The sequence below is a fragment of the Staurois parvus genome, unplaced genomic scaffold (assembly GCF_062004578.1).
Source record: "Staurois parvus isolate SC_StPar_1 unplaced genomic scaffold, SC_StPar_1.0 ptg000477l, whole genome shotgun sequence".
Lineage (NCBI taxonomy): Eukaryota > Metazoa > Chordata > Amphibia > Anura > Ranidae > Staurois > Staurois parvus.
Genome location: NW_028318273.1, coordinates 1,059,100 through 1,078,884, shown reverse-complemented (window position 1 = coordinate 1,078,884; position 19,785 = coordinate 1,059,100). Strand labels below are relative to the sequence as shown.

The window sequence follows — 19,785 nt, the reverse complement described above, 5'->3', positions numbered from 1 at the left end:
CCATGCATGGCTCACGTGTTCAATCTGGTTGTCAAGCGGTTCCTAAAATCCACCATCCCACTGCAAGACATCCTTAAAATGTCACGTAAACTTTGCATGCATTTCAGCCATTCCTACACCGCAAAGCACACCCTCCTTGAGCTGCAGCGGCAGAACGGAATTGCACAGCATCGCCTGATCTGCGACGTTGCAACAAGGTGGAATTCAACCCTACACATGTTAGACCGCCTTTACGAACAGCGAAAGGCCATCACCGATTTCCTGATGTTACAAGCGGATAAAGGTACTCCCCTGTGTAACTTTGATGTCAGCCATTGGCAGCTCATGCGTGACACCTGCCGCTTGCTCAGGCCCTTTGAGGAGGCCACGCTATTCGTGAGTCGGCAGGACTATGGGATGAACGACGTCATTCCTCTGTTGCACGTCCTGGAACAAATGCTGTTAACAATGGCTGGTCAGGGTGCGGTAGACGTGGCGCACAGATCTCAACGCCACATGACCCCTGTGGGGGCAGGACAGGAAGAAGAGGAGGAGGTAGAGGAGGACATTTGTGCTCAGGAATTATTGAGTGAAATGGGTGGTTTTTCCACTCAGCGGACAGGAGTGGAGGAGCAGGAGCATCTGGTAGAGGAGGAGGAGGAGACAGAGGACCCAGACGCACCGTGGCAGTATGCTGTGGAGATGGAGGCAGGGAGTCCCTCGCATTCTTTGGCACAAATGGCCCATAGCATGCTCTGTTGCTTGCGTAGCGACAGCCGAATAATAACCATCAGACAGAGGGATGACTTTTGGCTGTCCACCTTGTTGGACCCTCGCTACCGTTCAAAAATGGTGGCCTTTTTCACACCTGCTGAGAGGGAGGCCAAAATAACGTACTATAAAAACCACCTATGTAGTCAGTTGGTCTCTGCCTTTGTGCGCCAACGTCCATCCTCAGACACTGTGGGCCCTGTGCGCTCGCGTTCCGCTGCCATGGCAGCAGGGGAGGGGTGGGGTGGTAGGAGCAGTGGCAGCTCCACCAGCAGCGGCTGCCTCAGTCTGCAGTCGATGATGAGTAGCTTTCTTCACCAGCGCAGTGAGGAAACTACTAACCAGCAGCAGCAGCAGCATCAGGTGGACCTGGAGCAGGACCTCAAACAACAGGCTCGGGCCTACTTGGACAGCACCCTGCCAACCGAGGTAGACAATCCCCTTGACTACTGGGCAACGAAACTTGACCTTTGGCCCCAACTAGCTGAATTTGCCCTTGAAAGGCTGTCATGCCCGGCCAGTAGCGTGGCATCGGAGCGCGTGTTTAGTGCGGCAGGAGGTATTGTAACTCCGCGGAGGACACGACTGTCCACCCAAAGTGTGGAGAGACTCACGTTTGTGAAAATGAATCAGGCGTGGATTAGTCTGGATTTCAAACCACCAGTTCCTGACACAACTGACTAAATCCGCCATGAATCATGCCTCAAACATGTGCCACTTTCAGGTCTCCTCACACACTGCTGGTGTGTTGAATTTTTTGACATAGGGTGCTGGCAGATTACGGGCCTCCTATAGCTGCTGCCAGGCCCCTAATCTGCCATAGGCCCCTATATACCGCCTCCTCATGCTGCTGCCAGGTCCAGAGTCTCTCATGGGTCCATGTACGGCCTCCCATTGCTGCTGTCTCCATCGCCACACTCTGCCATGTGCCACTTTCAGGTCTCCTCACACTGCTGGTGTGTTGAATTTTTTGACATAGGGTGCTGGCAGATTACGGGCCTCCCATTGCTGCTGCCAGGCCCCTAATCTGCCATGGGCCCCTATACCGCCTCCTCATGCTGCTGCCAAGTCCAGAGTCTCTCATGGGTCCCTGTACGGCCTCCCATTGCTGCTGTCTCCATCGCCACACTCTGCCATGTGCCACTTTCAGGTCTCCTCACACACTGCTGGTGTGTTCAATTTTTTGACATAGGGTGCTGGCAGATTACGGGCCTTCCATAGCTGCTTCCAGGCCCCTAATCTGCCATAGGCCCCTATATACCGCCTCCTCATGCTGCTGCCAAGTCCAGAGTCTGTCATGGGTCCCTGTACGGCCTCCCATTGCTGCTGTCTCTATCGCCACACTCTGCCATGTGCCACTTTCAGGTCTCTTCACACTGCTGGTGTGTTGAATTTTTTGACATAGGGTGCTGGCAGATTACGGGCCTCCCATAGCTGCTGCCAGGCCCCTAATCTGCCATAGGCCCCTATATACCGCCTCCTCATGCTGCTGCCAGGTCCAGAGTCTCTCATGGGTCCCTGTACGGCCTCCCATTGCTGCTGTCTCCATCGCCACACTCTGCCATGTGCCACTTTCAGGTCTCCTCACACACTGCTGGTGTGTTGAATTTTTTGACATAGGGTGCTGGCAGATTACGGGCCTCCTATAGCTGCTGCCAGGCCCCTAATCTGCCATAGGCCCCTATATACCGCCTCCTCATGCTGCTGCCAAGTCCAGAGTCTGTCATGGGTCCCTGTACGGCCTCCCATTGCTGCTGTCTCCATCGCCACACTCTGCCATGTGCCACTTTCAGGTCTCCTCACACACTGCTGGTGTGTTGAATTTTTTGACATAGGGTGCTGGCAGATTACGGGCCTCCTATAGCTGCTGCCAGGCCCCTAATCTGCCATAGGCCCCTATATACCGCCTCCTCATGCTGCTGCCAAGTCCAGAGTCTGTCATGGGTCCCTGTACGGCCTCCCATTGCTGCTGTCTCCATCGCCACACTCTGCCATGTGCCACTTTCAGGTCTCCTCACACTGCTGGTGTGTTGAATTTTTTGACATAGGGTGCTGGCAGATTACGGGCCTCCTATAGCTGCTGCCAGGCCCCTAATCTGCCATAGACCCCTATATACCGCCTCCTCATGCTGCTGCCAGGTCCAGAGTCTCTCATGGGTCCCTGTACGGCCTCCCATTGCTGCTGTCGCCATCGCCACACTCTGCCATGTGCCACTTTCAGGTCTCCTCACACACTGCTGGTGTGTTCAATTTTTTGACATAGGGTGCTGGCAGATTACGGGCCTCCCATAGCTGCTGCCTGGCCCCTAATCTGCCATAGGCCCCTATATACCGCCTCCTCATGCTGCTGCCAGGTCCAGAGTCTCTCATGGGTCCCTGTACGGCCTCCCATTGCTGCTGTCTTCATCGCCACACTCTGCCATGTGCCACTTTCAGGTCTCCTCACACTGCTGGTGTGTTGAATTTTTTGACATAGGGTGCTGGCAGATTACGGGCCTCCCATAGCTGCTGCCAGGCCCCTAATCTGCCATGGGCCCCTATACCGCCTCCTCATGCTGCTGCCAAGTCCAGAGTCTCTCATGGGTCCCTGTACGGCCTTCCATTGCTGCTGTCTCCATCGCCACACTCTGCCATGTGCCACTTTCAGGTCTCCTCACACTGCTGGTGTGTTGAATTTTTTGACATAGGGTGCTGGCAGATTACGGGCCTCCCATAGCTGCTGCCAGGCCCCTAATCTGCCATGGGCCCCTATACCGCCTCCTCATGCTGCTGCCAAGTCCAGAGTCTCTCATGGGTCCCTGTTCGGCCTCCCATTGCTGCTGTCTCCATCGCCACACTCTGCCATGTGCCACTTTCAGGTCTCTTCACACTGCTGGTGTGTTGAATTTTTTGACATAGGGTGCTGGCAGATTACGGGCCTCCTATAGCTGCTGCCAGGCCCCTAATCTGCCATAGGCCCCTATATACCGCCTCCTCATGCTGCTGCCAGGTCCAGAGTCTCTCATGGGTCCCTGTACGGCCTCCCATTGCTGCTGTCTCCATCGCCACACTCTGCCATGTGCCACTTTCAGGTCTCCTCACACTGCTGGTGTGTTCCATTTTTTGTCATAGGGTGCTGGCAGATTACGGGCCTCCCATAGCTGCTGCCAGGCCCCTAATCTGCCATGGGCCCCTATACCGACTCCTCATGCTGTGACGTTGCAACAAGATGGAATTCAACCCTACATATGTTAGACCGCCTTTACGAACAGCAAAAGGCCATCACAGATTTCCTGATGTTAAAAGCGGATAAAGGTACTCCCTGTGTAACTTAGATGTCAGCCATTGGCAGCTCATGCGTGACACCTGCGCTTGCTCAGGCCCTTTGAGGAGGCCACGCTATTCGTGAGTCGGCAGGACTATGGGATGAACGACGTCATTCCTCTGTTGCACGTCCTGGAACAAATGCTGTTAACAATGGCTTGTCAGGGTGCGGTAGACGTGGCGCACAGATCTCAACGCCACATGACCCCTGTGGGGGCAGGACAGGAAGAAGAGGAGGAGGTAGAGGAGGACATTGGTATTCAGGAATTATTGAGTGAAATGGGTGGTTTTTCCACTCAGCGGACAGGAGTGGAGGAGCAGGAGCATCTGGTAGAGGAGGAGGAAGAGGAGACAGAGGACCCAGACGCACCGTGGCAGTATGCTGTGGAGATGGAGGCAGGGAGTCCCTCGCATTCCTTGGCACAAATGGCCCATAGCATGCTCGCTTGCTTGCGTAGCGACAGCCGAATAATAACCATCAGACAGAGGGATGACTTTTGGCTGTCCACCTTGTTGGACCCTCGCTACCGTTCAAAAATGGTGGCCTTTTTCACACCTGCTGAGAGGGAGGCCAAAATAACGTACTATAAAAACCACCTATGTAGTCAGCTGGTCTCTGCCTGTCTGCGCCAACGTCCATCCTCAGACACTGTGGGCCCTGTGCGCTCGCGTTCCGCTGCCATGGCAGCAGGGGAGGGGTGGGGTGGTAGGAGCAGTGGCAGCTCCACCAGCAGCGGCTGCCTCAGTCTGCAGTCGATGATGAGTAGCTTTCTTCACCAGCGCAGTGAGGAAACTACTAACCAGCCGCAGCAGCAGCATCAGGTGGACTTGGAGCAGGACCTCAAACAACAGGCTTAGGCCTACTTGGACAGCACCCTGCCAACCGAGGTAGACAATCCCCTTGACTACTGGGCAACGAAACTTGACCTTTGGCCCCAACTAGCTGAATTTGCCCTTGAAAGGCTGTCATGCCCGGCCAGTAGCGTGGCATCGGAGCGCGTGTTTAGTGCGGCAGGAGGTATTGCAACTCCGCGGAGGACACGACTGTCCACCCAAAGTGTGGAGAGACTCACGTTTGTGAAAATGAATCAGGCGTGGATTAGTCTGGATTTCAAACCACCAGTTCCTGACACAACTGACTAAATCCGCCATGAATCATGCCCCAAACATGTGCCACTTTCAGGTCTCCTCACACTGCTGGTGTGTTCCATTTTTTGTCATAGGGTGCTGGCAGATTACGGGCCTCCCATAGCTGCTGCCAGGCCCCTAATCTTCCATGGGCCCCTATACCGCCTCCTCATGCTGCTGCCAAGTCCAGTGTCTGTCATGGGTCCCTGTACGGCCTCCCATTGCTGCTGTCTCCATCGCCACACTCTGCCATGTGCCACTTTCAGGTCTCCTCATACTGCAGGTGTGTTCCATTTTTTGTCATAGGGTGCTGGCAGATTACGGGCCTCCCATAGCTGCTGCCAGGCCCCTAATCTGCCATGGGCCCCTATACCGCCTCCTCATGCTGCTGCCAGGTCCAGAGTCTCTAATGGGTCCCTGTACGGCCTCCCATTGCTGCTGTCTCCATCGCCACACTCTGCCATGTGCCACTTTCAGGTCTCCTCACACTGCTGGTGGGTTCCATTTTTTGTCATAGGGTGCTGGCAGATTACGGGCCTCCCATAGCTGCTGCCAGGCCCCTAATCTGCCATGGGCCCTCGTACCGACTCCTCATGCTGCTGCCAGGCCCGTAATCTGTCATGGGCCCCTGTTGTCGCTTGTTGGCATATTCCGCTCGTTCAGATGCTCCTTCTCCTGCTACTCCTCTTCACGGATTCCGTCAGCAGTCTTTCTTGGAATCCGTTTCCAAGAGACAACAGTTTGCGAGCACGCACCCGACGGTGCAGAAGCTGAACGTCCTCCTGTCCAAGTTGCTGCTGCCAGGCTCGTAATCTGTCATGCACCCCTGTACCGCCTCCTCATGCTGCTGCCAGGTCCAGAGTGTGTCATGGGCCCCCGTACCGACTCCTCATGCTGCTGCCAGGTCCAGAGTGTGTCATGGGCCCCTGTACCGCCTCCCCATGCTGCTGCCAGGTCCAGAGTGTGTCATGGGTCCCTGTACGGCCTCCCATTGCTGCTGCCAGGCCCGTAATCTGCCATGGGCCCCCGTACCGACTCCTCATGCTGCTGCCAGGCCCGTAATCTGTCATGGGCCCCTGTACCGCCTCCTCATGCTGCTGCCAGGTCCAGAGTGTGTCATGGGTCCCTGTACGGCCTCCCATTGCTGCTGTCTCTATCGCCACACTCTGCCATGTGCTACTTTCAGGTCTCCTCACACTGCTGGTGGTTTCCATTTTTGTCATAGGGTGCTGTATGGCCTCCCATTGCTGCTGCCTCCACCGCCACACTGTGGCTCCACACTCTGGTTTTGGCCCCGTGACTGCCCAAATGAGTGAAGTGTGCGGTGATTCTAAGATCGACGGCACTCATCTGCATGTCATACTGACTGACAGTATTAGTTCTCTTCCCCAGCAGACTCCAAGGACATTTAAATTAAAGGTACAGTGTTCTGCACTAATATAAAGGCTCTCTGAAGCCTAGAAACACCCTTTTTTAAGTTAAATTCACAGCGAATATATTCGACTCGAATCGAAATTTTTCCACGAATTCACCGAATCAGTCGAATCGAATTTTTGAATACTTCGCTCATCTCTAATCACAGTGGTCAAAATGTCTATTTTACCTAAGATACTATATCTCTTTAGAGTTCTCCCTATCACTGTCCCGGCTCATTATCTCCACACTTTACAATGACGCGCCCACGCGTACATCTGGGGCTCTATTCGCCTCCCGTGCTACCATCCACATTCCTAAGTTAAGAGGAGGTCTGGGCCTCCTGGACTTTGCTAAATATTACCATGCAGCGCATCTCGCCCAGCTCCCAAAATATCATGCATCTCACGAGATCCCACAATGAGTTGGGTTGTTCTGGAATCAGCTGATTGTGACCCCCTCTCGTTAGCTAACCTACTTTGGCTTTGTCCTTCCGATCGCTGTACACTCTGGAACCCAATCACCTCTCACTTTATCACTCTCTGGGACAGACTCAAATCCCGGTACCCCCTTCAATCACCACACAACCCCCTACTCTCCTACCTTCGCAACCCGGCTTTTCCTCCAGTCTGGTCTTCCCCACATTCCTTCACACTTTGGTCCTCAGCAAACCTCCTTAGAGCCCATCATTTCTTGACCAACATAGGTATCATATCCTTCCCATCCATTCGAGAATCTCACTCCTTACCTGCTTCAGAAATCTTCCGTTTCCTTCAACTAAAACACTTCTACTCCCCTCTATCCTCCACCTCATGCTCCGCTAGATCCATGACCTTTTTTGAAAGCGCCTGCAAGAAAGATCCGCACAGGCTAGAACTCCTCTCCGCTCTTTATACCCTACTATCGACCCCAGAGTCCTCCCCCAGCCCCTCATACGTCGCCAAGTGGGATAGGGACCTAGGCTCCAATTTGAGCCCAGAAGAATGGGACCACATCTGGCTGGCAACTAAATCCTCCTCACAGAATGTGGTAGCGGTTGAGACTAACTGTAAGGTCTTGTCTCGATGGTATCTAGTCCCGGCAAGGATCGCTAAATATACCCCAGGTTACTCCCCAGACTGCTTTCGGGGCTGTGCGATGGCGGGAACATACCCCCACATCTGGTGGTCCTGCCCAGTAGCTCACACCTTCTGGGTTGGTATCTTCCACATGCTGTCTACTCTCATTCAACAGCCATTGACGCCCACGCCGAACATCGCCCTACTTAATCTACGACCTCCCTCGATCTCTAAGCTGCAATATAAACTTCTCTTGCAGATCACAACAGCTGCCAAACAAATTATTGCTAAATCTTGGAAAACACCATCTCTGTGCATATTGGCAGTTCGAAATAAGGTGACACAGGCGATGATACACGCTAAGGTGGAAGCTAACATCACGGACACGATCCCTAAATTTCTGTCAATTTGGTCCCCTTGGGTTGATCACTTCCTCCCTCAGGGCCTCGACGAATTGTTGATCCTTCCCTAATAACCTCCCTCACCAGAGGGTAGCCTGGGTCCGGTCCCAGATCCCCCTCTCTGTCCTGGAATTTACACAATCTGCCCGTTCTCCTCTCCTCCCCTCCTCCTTTCTTCCCCCCCTTCTTTTCTTCCTCTCTCATTATGGTTTCTTCTATATTTATAATAACCGCACCTCTATTATAGGCCATTAGGCCCCATGTCTTCATCCCTTATCCTTATTGTCAATGGGTTTTTTTTGCATATTGCTGTATGCTCTATACCATTAAACCCAATAAAATGTTTGAACAAGGAAAAGTAAGTAGCTACAAAAACTGTAGCTGCAGACTTTTAATAAACACAAAAACGGCTGGAACTCCGCTTTCACTAGATCTTTTTGATCGCACTTGGTCTTACAGGGATAACCCACCATATGCCTTTTCAGACACTGTTTCTGATGAATCTCCTGGATCACATTGACTATATCTTTTACAGCTATATTCCTAAGAAGGTGTGCAGTTTTTTTTGTTGTTTTCTCTGTTTACTCTTGTTTTCTTGTTTCGTATACACTGTATATTCTGTCCTACCAACTGCCATGTAAAAATGAAGGCAAGGCCGCAAAAACTGAAAACAGACTGCAAAAAGATAGCATGACAAACCCCCCAAAAATTCTTTAAATATATTAATAGCAAAAAGATCAGGTCCGAGCATGTAGACCCTTTACAAAATAATCTAGAGTGGGGTGACTGGGGAAATAGAAAAGGTGAATTTATTAAATTCTTTCTTCAGCTCTGTGTATGGGGGAGATCTTTTCCATACTGGGAATGATATTGAAATAGCCCCAAATGGTCCACTATGGCTCAAAATTTATCTAGAAATATTTAGACAGAATAAAGGTGAATAATGCACCTTAAACACCTTGGAAAACCTTGGACAGAGGGGTGGTGGTGGACATGGTATACTTGGATTTTGGAAAAGTGTTTGACACAGTTCCCCACACGTGGCTAATGTGTAAGGTAAAGTCTACAGACTTGGAAAAATCTGTATGTAAATGGATAGAAAACTGGCTAAAAGATCGTATTCAGAGTGTAGTAGTTAATGATTCATACTCTGAATGGCCTAGGGTTGTCAGTGGTGTACCCCAAGGTTCAGTGTTGGGACCCTTACTTTTTAATATATTTATAAATGATATAGGGTCTGGGATTAAAAATACCATTTCAGTGTTTGCAGAAGACACCAAGCTATGCAGTGGAATAACGTCCTTACAGGATGTCTCCAATTTACAAGCCGACCTCAATACAATGTTTAATTGGGCAACTATGTGACAAATGAGGTTTAATGTTGCTAAATGTAAGGTTATGCACTTGGGGGCTAAGAATATGCATGCATCATACATACTAGGGGGAGTACAACTGGGGGAATCAATGGTGGAGAAGGATCTGGGAGTTCTGGTAGATCATAAGCTTAATAATGGCATGCAATGCCATCCTGCGGTTTCTAAAGTGAGCAAAATCCTCTCTTGTAATAAAAGCGTTATAGACTCCAGAGAGAGAGATATAATTTTACCCCTGTACAAATCCTCATCTGGAATAGGCAGTTCAGTTTTGGGCACCAATTCACATAAAGGATATCAGGGAACTGGAGAAAGTGCAGAGACGGGCAACCAAACTGATAAGAGGCATGGAGGAGCTTAGCTATGAGGAAAGATTATAGGAACTGAATTTATTCTCTCTTGAGAAGAATAGATTAAGGGGGGGATATGATCAACATGTATAAATATATCAGTGGTCTATATAATGAACTTGGTGTAGAATTATTCACCTTAAGGTCATCACAGAGGACAAGGGGATGCTCTTTACGTTTGGAGGAAAAAAGATTTAATTTCCAAATACAGAGAGGTTTCTTCACAGTAAGAGCTGTGAAAATGTGCAATAAACTCCCTCAAGAGTTATTTCTGGCCACCTCAGGGGATTGCTTTAATAAAGCCTGGATTCTTTCCTAAATACACATAATATAACTGGATACTAAAATTTATAGTATTATAACATATATTTATTTTAATGGTTTAACTTGATGGACTTTTGTCTTTTTTTCAGTCAGACTAACTATATAATCGTTAGTATTGAACTTTGGCTCAAGACTGTTACTTAGCACTGTACTAATGCCTGGTTTTATTACATAATGAAAACTGACATGGGATATGTGTTTTGTACTCGTACACTTAGGTACTGAATTTGTTTGTTGGCTTTCTTTGTAATTCTTGCGTTAATCCTTTAACTCCTTCAGTATGTTTCTTGATGTAACTTTTATACCACTGTTATACCACACTTTAATGTAAGCCCTTTATTTTCTCTTTGATTAATATCCAATAAAAAGACAATTGCAAAAAAAAAAAAAAGAAAATTTACCTTGTCTGGATAAAAAGTCTAATTTCTAGTATTAATTCTGGAAAACTGCCTCAGCTGGCTGCTTAGAATTGCAGACACCGTGGTCCTAATCATATATAAACTAAGATACATTTAGATTTTTTTTTAATTTGAATACTACATTCCTCTCCTGTATCTATCCACTTGACCTCCAGAAGGTTTTACCCCCTTCATGACCAGGGTATTTTATGCTATGCAGCACTGCACTACTTTAACTGGCAATTAGGCAGTCATGCAACACTGTACGCAAATTAAATTTATAACATATAGATCTTTATTTTGGTGGTATTTGATTACCACTGGGTTTTCTTTATTTTTTTACTATATAAATGAAAAAAGACAAAAACTTTTGAAAAAACAATTGTTTCTACTATCTGTTATAAAACATATCTAATAAAAAAAATCAAAACTAATTATTTCTTTATACATGTAGATCAAAATGTATTCTGCTGTATTTCTTTGGTGTAAAAAAAACAAAAAAAATCAATAAGTGTATATTAACCTCCCTGGCGGTATGATCATGTCAGGAATTTTGTGCTGAAAGCGGTACCATTTTTTTGCATGGAAATATGTAGTTTTTAATTGTAGGCTGTAATTTTTAGGAATAACTCACTGAAATCTATCCGAAAAAGAGTCTATTAAACATTCCGGATATGATAAAACTTGAAACACGAAATCATAAATTATAATTTAATAAATAATCATAAAAAATAATATAATAATAAATTTAATTCAATAATATAATCAAACCAAAAACACTGAAATTTGAAATACAGAGGCAAATTCGCACATCGCTGAGCAAAGTCGCAAAATCGTTTTCAGTGTCTGATGACGAATTTCCCCACAAATCATTATCACTCAATTCTGCAAGTGGTTCTGATTTACTATCGCTGTTCTAAAACCGCTTTTGATGTAAAGGGATGCTTTTTGGCCGCCATGGACTTTTCTAAGTTTCCAGGCAGAAAGAACAGTCAAAATGCAGGCAGGGCACAGGACAAAGCAGTGGGGACAAAATGTATGTGAAATGCAGTGAAAAAGCAATGACAGCAAAAATGTCATTTTTTAAAAATTTCAAATTTCCCGCCGGTTCCGCCGCCCGAACGTTCCGACGTCACGGGGACCGGAACACGGAAGTCAGATGCCGGCATCCGCCGGAGGAGATGGACGGGGACACTGCAGGGGACCCATCGTGGGAGCGAAGGACAAGGTAAGTGCTGCAGGGACCCCCAGAGAACGCTGCATAGTAAGCCCGAGTGTAGCTCGGGGTTACCGTTCTTGGTATAGAAATTCTACCCCGAGCTACACTCGGGAACACCGCCAAGGAGGTTAATAGGTTTGTGTGAAAATTATAGCGTCTACAAACTATGGTATATCTGTATATTTGAAAACTGATCAATCCAGATGTACTGATGTCCTGTCTCATTTCTGTTGGAAAAAAGAGTCTGCAGTATTTAGTAAGAGGCATGGCAAATTTTTTGAAGTTGGATTTTTTTTTGTCACTTTTTTTAAAAAAAGAATTGAAATACATTTTTTTCAACATTTTTTTTTACATATTGTCGCTAATGCAGCGTCATCATATGACTAGTGTGGCAGTCATCAAGTATACTGACCGGTGACAGTATGGAAAAAAAAAAAACGTATATATGTTTTATATATACAATTTTTAAACCTTTTTTTTAACATATCTTTTATTTATGCTATTTATTTATTTTTGACATCCTGTCATCAGAGTAGTTCAGTGTCACCATACCACTATGAGGAATGGGCAGGCATTTTGTTAATTATTTGTTTTTAATTGCCTGTGAAAATCACCGTATGAGCAATAGTTTTAGCTGTCATGAATGGGTTTTCCATTCATGAACAGCTTGCTATATGGTTGTGATCTTTTATTGGCTACAGCTAATGGGGCTGGAGGACCTCCGTTATGAGGAACAACTACAAATATTTAACAACTTCTCCCTAGAGAGGAGGTGCTTAAGAAGGGATATGATTACAATATACAAGTCTTTAACCACTGAGTCCAGCATTGAGAGGAAACTGTATAACCTACAATCTCCCAATGAAGTTGGATGAGAACTATTCAATTTTACACTGCATGAAGGGTTCTTTTTTGTTAGAGCTGTAAGGATGTGGAATTCCCTTCCACAGTTGGTTGTGTCAGGGGGGAGTGTAAAAACATGTAAAAGATGTTTAAATGTGTTTCTTAGCAAAGCCAATGTACATAGATATTGAGAATATTTGGGACATAAACACATACACTCAGGTTGAATGGGCTGGATTGGTGTCTCTATTCAGCTTTACCAACTATGTAACAAGACTGTAAATTCTCAAATTGGTCAGGAAAAAATAAATATACATAGTTTTGGTTTAAAAAGACTTATGTTGCAAATTTATTTTTCAATTTATAATACTTTCCAAGTAAATTTAAAATTTTTCTCTTCTAGAGCAAGCCTCTTAATGTAGAGTACTTGATGATGGATGAATCTATATTGCTTCCTCCAACTGGAACACCATTGACAGGCATAGATTTTGTTAAGCGCCTGCCATGTGGAGATGTTGAAAAAACTCGTAGAGTAAGTTGCTTTCTGTTGTTCTATTAAATTTATAATAATGTAAAATTTTGCTTAAAGAAGAACATTGAGATTGCAGCAAAGATTGCTTGCTTACTTGTTAACACTCACCTTAAAGAAAACCTGCAGTGAGAGAATATGGCCGTCATTGCTGACTTATTTTCAAAATGTTAGTTGCCTGTCTATCATGCGGACCAATGGCTAAAAGTATGCACATCAGGAGTTCTCACATCACCTGCATGCTCTGCATCAGTGATATGGAAAGTATTGAATTCAGAGACAGTCTTCTAATTATTGATTTTCTGTATTTTCCTCCCCTAAAAACATAGTTAAACTTTATTAGTTGTTCTGTTATATATGTTATCAGATGCTTGAGCATTTTTAAGATACTTTCCAGAATTGAACATAATGAAGATGTTTTTTTTTCTTAGATAGTGAAAAACACTGTTCCAGGTAGCTACACTCTTTCACACACCTCTCCGCCACTCCTGAAAATCACATTCACAGTTAGGCCCCTTTCACATGGGCCAAGTCAGTTTTGCTCAGTAGGGGACCTGTACACTGGTCCTCTGCTGAGCCGAACAGAGCAGACGGATGACAGGTCCGTGTCCTCTCCATTTATGCAGAACGGACATGGACACAGCTCACTCTTCACTATGGACTGTAGGATGCAAATGAACTAGCTGTCTCTTTACACCCAACTGCCCTCTATTCCAGTCCGCCCAGATGAAAGGTAATGGATCCCCTTACTTTTTTTTTTCTGGATCAGATTGGAGATAGGCAGGTGTAAACAGATCCAAGTCTGTTTACATTTGCCCTTCCATAGAGGAGAATGAAGGGTTTGATTTGGTCTGCCTGAAAAACAGACAGGTAGTCCCAATCGGACTGCCCATTTAAAAGAGGCTTTAGAATTTCATTTGAAAAAGATTTCCTTCCTGCCCCTTCAAATTTTCTCTTCACTATGATCAATAACAAGTGTCCGTTTGACCCCACTAACGGATAGAAAAACATTTCAAAAATTAAAATTTTTGAATGAAATTCTACGGGGGAATGGCCATCTTTACCATTGCATTATCTAAAATTTTGTTTAAATATAACTTTTAGGTGCTAATGTGTGCCTAATATTAGAAGACTTTTTAAACAATAGTAGTTGTATTTAAAATGATTGTAAACCCCAGACATGAAATATGACCAAAGCATATCCTTATATACTCTGCACTTGCCTCTATTCAAACCACATAGTGTGTGCTCTCTGCTGCCTCGTTCCTCTGTTATCAGCAGGAGTCACTTATTTCAGGTTTTCTAGACACCAAGGGGTTTATTTACTAAAGCTGGAGAGTGCAAAATCAGACTCACTTCTGCATAGAAACCAATCAGCTTCCAGGTTTCATTGCCAAAGCTTCATTGAACAAGCTGAGGTTAGAAGCTGATTGGTTTCTATGCAGAAGGGAGTCTGATTTTGGACTCTCCAGCTTAAGTAAATAAACCCCCAAGAGACAGGGGAGGTAATCCCCAACAAGGTGAAACAGGAAGGCATTTTTTAGTGCAGTATTCCAGGTCAACATTAATAAAAAGCGGTTAAAAACACTTATAGAAAATATAGTGTAGCGCTCTTAATTAATATATAGAAATATGTGCCTAATACACAATATTGAGACCCTAAAATAAATAAATAAATATAGTATATTCCTCCATAAACAAAGGTAACAAACAAATAAATAGTTCCAAACTAAGATTCCAAAAAAAAATCAAATCTCTCACCCACTTGAAAACACGTGTACCCACATTAACATGTTTTATACAAATAATAACTGACTAATACTTAACACAAATATATATAGTGCACACACACCTATTAAATTAGGCGATGGAAAATTTCCAAAAAAGCTTTATCCAATAAGGGAACTCTACACATAATTTTACAGTGCTCACACAGTACAAAAAAAGTGTCCTCTCTGTTGAAAAACAATCTTAACAATGTCCTTTGTGGAAATGAATAGAATCATGCAATGTGCAATAGTGATAAATAAATCCGTGATTGTGTCAAAAAAACTCTTCTATTAGCGGCTAGATTGCCTCCTCACCTCCTCCCAGTGACCCCAAGGGGCCAACAGGCTTGCAGGATCACCCTGGATCCTTGATTTATAAGAGCCAGCAGCTTCCTTCCCTGGATCTCCTTTATGGGTCTCCTATTGCCCCTGATCAGCCAAGGTAGTTCTGAAGGACAATAGCTCACCAGTTAAAGGAGATCTATTATAAAGACCACTGGCATAATTTTTTCTGAGACCACACACAAAACCATAAAGGATGGATAGCACTTTCGAGAAAATGCACGCAGCTCTTCAAAAAATATGCAGACTAGAAATTCCCTTGTTCCAGCTTCTTCTAGTTTCATAATTTTCTTTCCTCAGGGCTTGTGCTGCTCCATGTGCTGGCATCCATCTTACACATGGAGCAGCATATTTTTTTATTAGTCACTTATTATTTGTATAAAACATGTTAATGTGGGTACACGTGTTTTCAAGTGGGTGAGAGATTTGATTTTTTTTGGAATCTTAGTTTGGCACTATTTATTTGTTTGTTACCTTTGTTTATGGAGGAATATACTATATTTATTTATTTTAGGGTTTCAATATTGTGTATTAGGCACATATTTCTATATATTAAGAGCGCTACACTATATTTTCTATGATTTATTGACACTGTTTTGGTATCAGTTTTTTGAGTGTTGGCAGCTTTAGACTAGGTTGTATACTTCCATTTTATAGCGCAGGAGGATTTTTGACCATTTGGTTAAAAACACTTATAATGTAGTAGTACAAACAGGCTCTAATGTAATCTGTCAGTAGCAGGGCTCTGTCCTCTGAGCGATGGAGCCGTTGTGCCAGCCAGCAGCTGCAGAAGGAGCTTGAGGGGAGGTATTAAAGATGGCTGCCGCTCTGTTCAGACCACTGGAATGCACGCTGCTCACGGACCAGAAGTGACGTGAGCATGGAGTGGTGACACGTTTCAGAGGCATGAGCAGAGCTCCTTCTTAAGACCAATGTCCAGGCTTAGGGAGAGCCAGTTAAATAGGGTAAAGAGGCGGGAAAAGGGGCGGTCAGTGGGAAGGAAGGTACACGCCTCCCAAAGACCAAGCTGGATGTAAGTACGGAGCGGACTGTTTGGTGTGAAACAACAGGAGGCTGGGAAAGCAAGAAATAAAAAACAGAGAAATAAAAACTGGAAGTATGTTTGTAAGGACTGAGTGGGGGTGTATAGCATATTGAAGAATAGTTAAAAAACGGGATTTGAACATTATTTAAGCAGATATATAAAAACAACAATAAAAATATAGATAATAATGTAATGTACAATTGAGAGATGGGCAAGAGGGAAAAGAAGAGGAATGGGGGGAATTGAGTGTGCAGATGGGTATCTGCTGTGGTGTGACAAATGATACACATAGGTAACCTGGACATATTACAATATAAAAAAATAAAATATAAAAATTATAGTCAAGAGGTTACAACATAGTCATAGCACATAAGTACAGTCTAAACAAAGGATAACTAATAATAATGAGACAATATATGTGTATGTGCAGAGACACATGCACATATATGTGTATAATTTGTCACACCACAGCAGATACCCGTCTGCACACTGAATCCCCCCCCTTCCTCTTCTTTTCCCTCTTACCCATCTCTCAATTGTAATTATTATTACATTATCATTTTATTTATTTTTATTATTGTTTTGATATATCATCTTAGATAATGTCCAAATCCCATTTTTTAACTATTCTTCAATATGCGCCCCCACTCAGTCCTTACAAACATAGTTCCGTTTTTATTTCTCTTTGTTTTTTTATTTCTTGCTTTCCCAGTCTCCTGTTGTTTCACACCAAACAGTCCGCTCCATATTTACATCCAGCTTGGTCTTTGGGAGGAGTGTACCTTTCTTCCCACTGTCCACCCCTTTTCCTGCCTCTTTACCCTATTTAACTGGCTCTCCCTAAGCCTAGATATTGGTCTTGAAGAAGGAGCTCTGCTCATGCTCCAAAACGCGTCACCACTTCATGCTCATGTCACTTCCGGTCTGTGGACAGCGTGCGTTCCAGCGTATGCTCCAGCGGTCCGAACAGAGCGGCGGCCATCTTTAACACCTCTCCTCAAGCTCCCCCTGCAGCTGCTGGCTGGCACAGCGGCTCCATCTCTCAGAGGATAGAGCCCTGCTACTGACGGATTACATTAGAGCCTGTTTGTACGACTACATTGTGTTTTTAACCGCTTTTTTATTAAAGTTGACCTGGAATACTGCACTTAGAAGCACCTTCCTGTTTCATCTTCTTCTGCACAAAGTTTGTCTCCACTCTTTAGAAGTGCTGCTCAGTACCGGTTTCACTACACACCATCCATCATCACCTGCCATGCTTCTACAACATCGTCCACCGATGCACCCTACTACCCACCTGAGGTAATCCCCAACACAGCCTATGATTCATATCCTCATCTCTGCATATTATCTGTGTATTGTTTGAAGGGGGGTGTCCTTTCCCTCCAATGAGGGTTTACAGATGCCCTCACTGAGATCAGCACTGTGAGACTTCAGATCCCTGCCCCCTGCTTAATGAACTGGATCCTACTCTGATGTTCACCTTGGCACTTTGCACCCACACATAACCATTTAGTATGTATGTGTGTGTGTATTTATACACATGTGCATATATATATATATACAGTGGGGATCGAAAGTCTGGGCACCCCAGCTAAACATTTGTATTAATGTGCATAAAGAAGCCAAGGACAGATGGAAAAATCTCCAAAAGGCATCAAATTACAGATTAGACATTCTTATAATATGTCAACAAAAGTTAGATTTTATTTCCATCATTTACACTTTCAAAATAACAGAAAACAAATAAATGGCGTCTGCAAAAGTTTGGGCACCCCGCAGAGTTAATATCTTGTACTGCCCCCTTTGGCAAGTATCACAGCTTGTAAACGCTTTTTGTAGCCAGCCAAGAGTCTTTCAATTCTTGTTTGAGGTATATTTGCCCATTCTTCCTTACAAAAGTCTTCCAGTTCTTTGAGATTTCTGGGCTGTCTGTCACGAACTGCTCTTTTAAGGTCTATCCATAGATTTTCAATTATGTTGAGGTCAGGAGATTGTGAAGGCCATGGCAAAACCTTCAGTTTACGCCTCTTGATGTAATCCCCCGTGGATTTCGAGGTGTGTTTAGGATCATTATTCATTTGTAGAAGCCATCCTCTCTTTAACTTCAGCTTTTTCACAGATGGCATCAAGTTACCATCCAAAATTTGCTGAAATTTTATTGAATCCATTTTTCCTTCTACTCGTGAGATGTTCCCTGTGCCACTGGCTGCAACACAACCCCAAAGCATGATTGATCCAACCCCATGCTTAACAGTTGGACAGAGGTTCTTTTCATTAAATTCTGTGCCCCTTCTTCTCCAAACGTACCTTTGCTCATTCCGGCCAAAAAGTTAAATTTTAACCTCATCGGTCCACCGAACTTGTTTCCAAAATGCATCAGGCTTGTCTATATGTTCATTTGCAAAGTTCAAATGATGATTTTTGTGGTGAGGACGTAGAAGAGGTTTTCTTCTGATGACTCTTCCATGAAGACCATATTTGTACAAGTATCTCTTTATAGTGGAATAGTGTACCACAACTCCAGTGTCTGCCAGATCTTTCTGGAGGGATTGTGCAGTCAAACGTGGGTTTTGAATTGTTTTTCTCACAATCCTGCGAGCTGTTCTGTCTGATATTTTTCTTGGTCTTCCAGATCTTGCTTTAACTTCCACTGTTCCTGATGACTGCCATTTCTTAATTACTCTCCAAACAGAGGATATTGACATCTGAAAATGCATTGCTATCTTCTTATAGCCTTCTCCAGCTTTGTGAGCGTCAACTATTTTCAGTTTCAGTTTTCTAGACAACTGCTTAGAAGAACCCATGGTGCTGATTGTTGGGGCAAGGTCAGATGAGTCTGGGCATTTAAAACCTTTGAGCTTGACATCACCTGGTCTTCCCAGATGATGATTGAGAACAATCCATGACACTGGCAGGTCTCAGCTTTGCAAAGGGGGCAGTGCATGCTATAAATTCTGCAGGGTGCCTAAACTTTTGCAGACGCCATTTTTTTGTTTTCTGTTATTTTGAAAGTGTAAATGATGGAAATAAAATCTAACTTTTGTTGACATATTATAAGAATGTCTAATCTGTAATTTGATGCCTTTTGGAGATTTTTCCATCTTTCCTTGGCTTCTTTATGCACATTAATACAAATTTTTAGCTGGGGTGCCCAAACTTTCGATCCCCACTGTATATATATCAATCACAGTATTCCATGTAGCGCTCCACCGCCTTATACATAGCTGGAGCCAGTCAATAGGTGGGTGTGTGCTCTGGTTGCAAGTTAACCCTATGTGAGTAGGATTATCAGGGCCTGATGTGTATGAGAAGGAAGCAGTGTAGTGCTGGGAAAGCCTCCTGTCCTCACTGAGCCGCAGCCTGGACTCCACACCCTGGCAGGTGCCATTAGAGGTGAGAAGTAACAGGAGAAGAGGGGTGAACAATAGTCATGGTGAAGAGAGCAGATCATGTGGGACACCTCCACATCATGAATGATCCTTCAGCCTAGGGGAGGAAGAACGAACAGAGGAAGACGCCGGGTGTCTGAGGCCAGTG

At 44.9% G+C, this 19,785-nt stretch overlaps 1 protein-coding gene across 2 annotated transcripts in view; it reads left to right on the top strand.

Annotated features, from left to right (window-relative positions):
• The window catches only part of CLEC16A (C-type lectin domain containing 16A), a 420,420-nt gene that overhangs the window by 10,957 nt on the left and 389,678 nt on the right, over positions 1-19,785 (top strand). For both annotated transcript variants that reach the window (XM_089689496.1, XM_089689495.1), the window contains exon 2: positions 12,964-13,092. In XM_089689496.1, the coding sequence (XP_089545622.1) occupies positions 12,964-13,092 (129 nt within the window). The remainder of the gene's footprint in view (positions 1-12,963; positions 13,093-19,785) is intronic.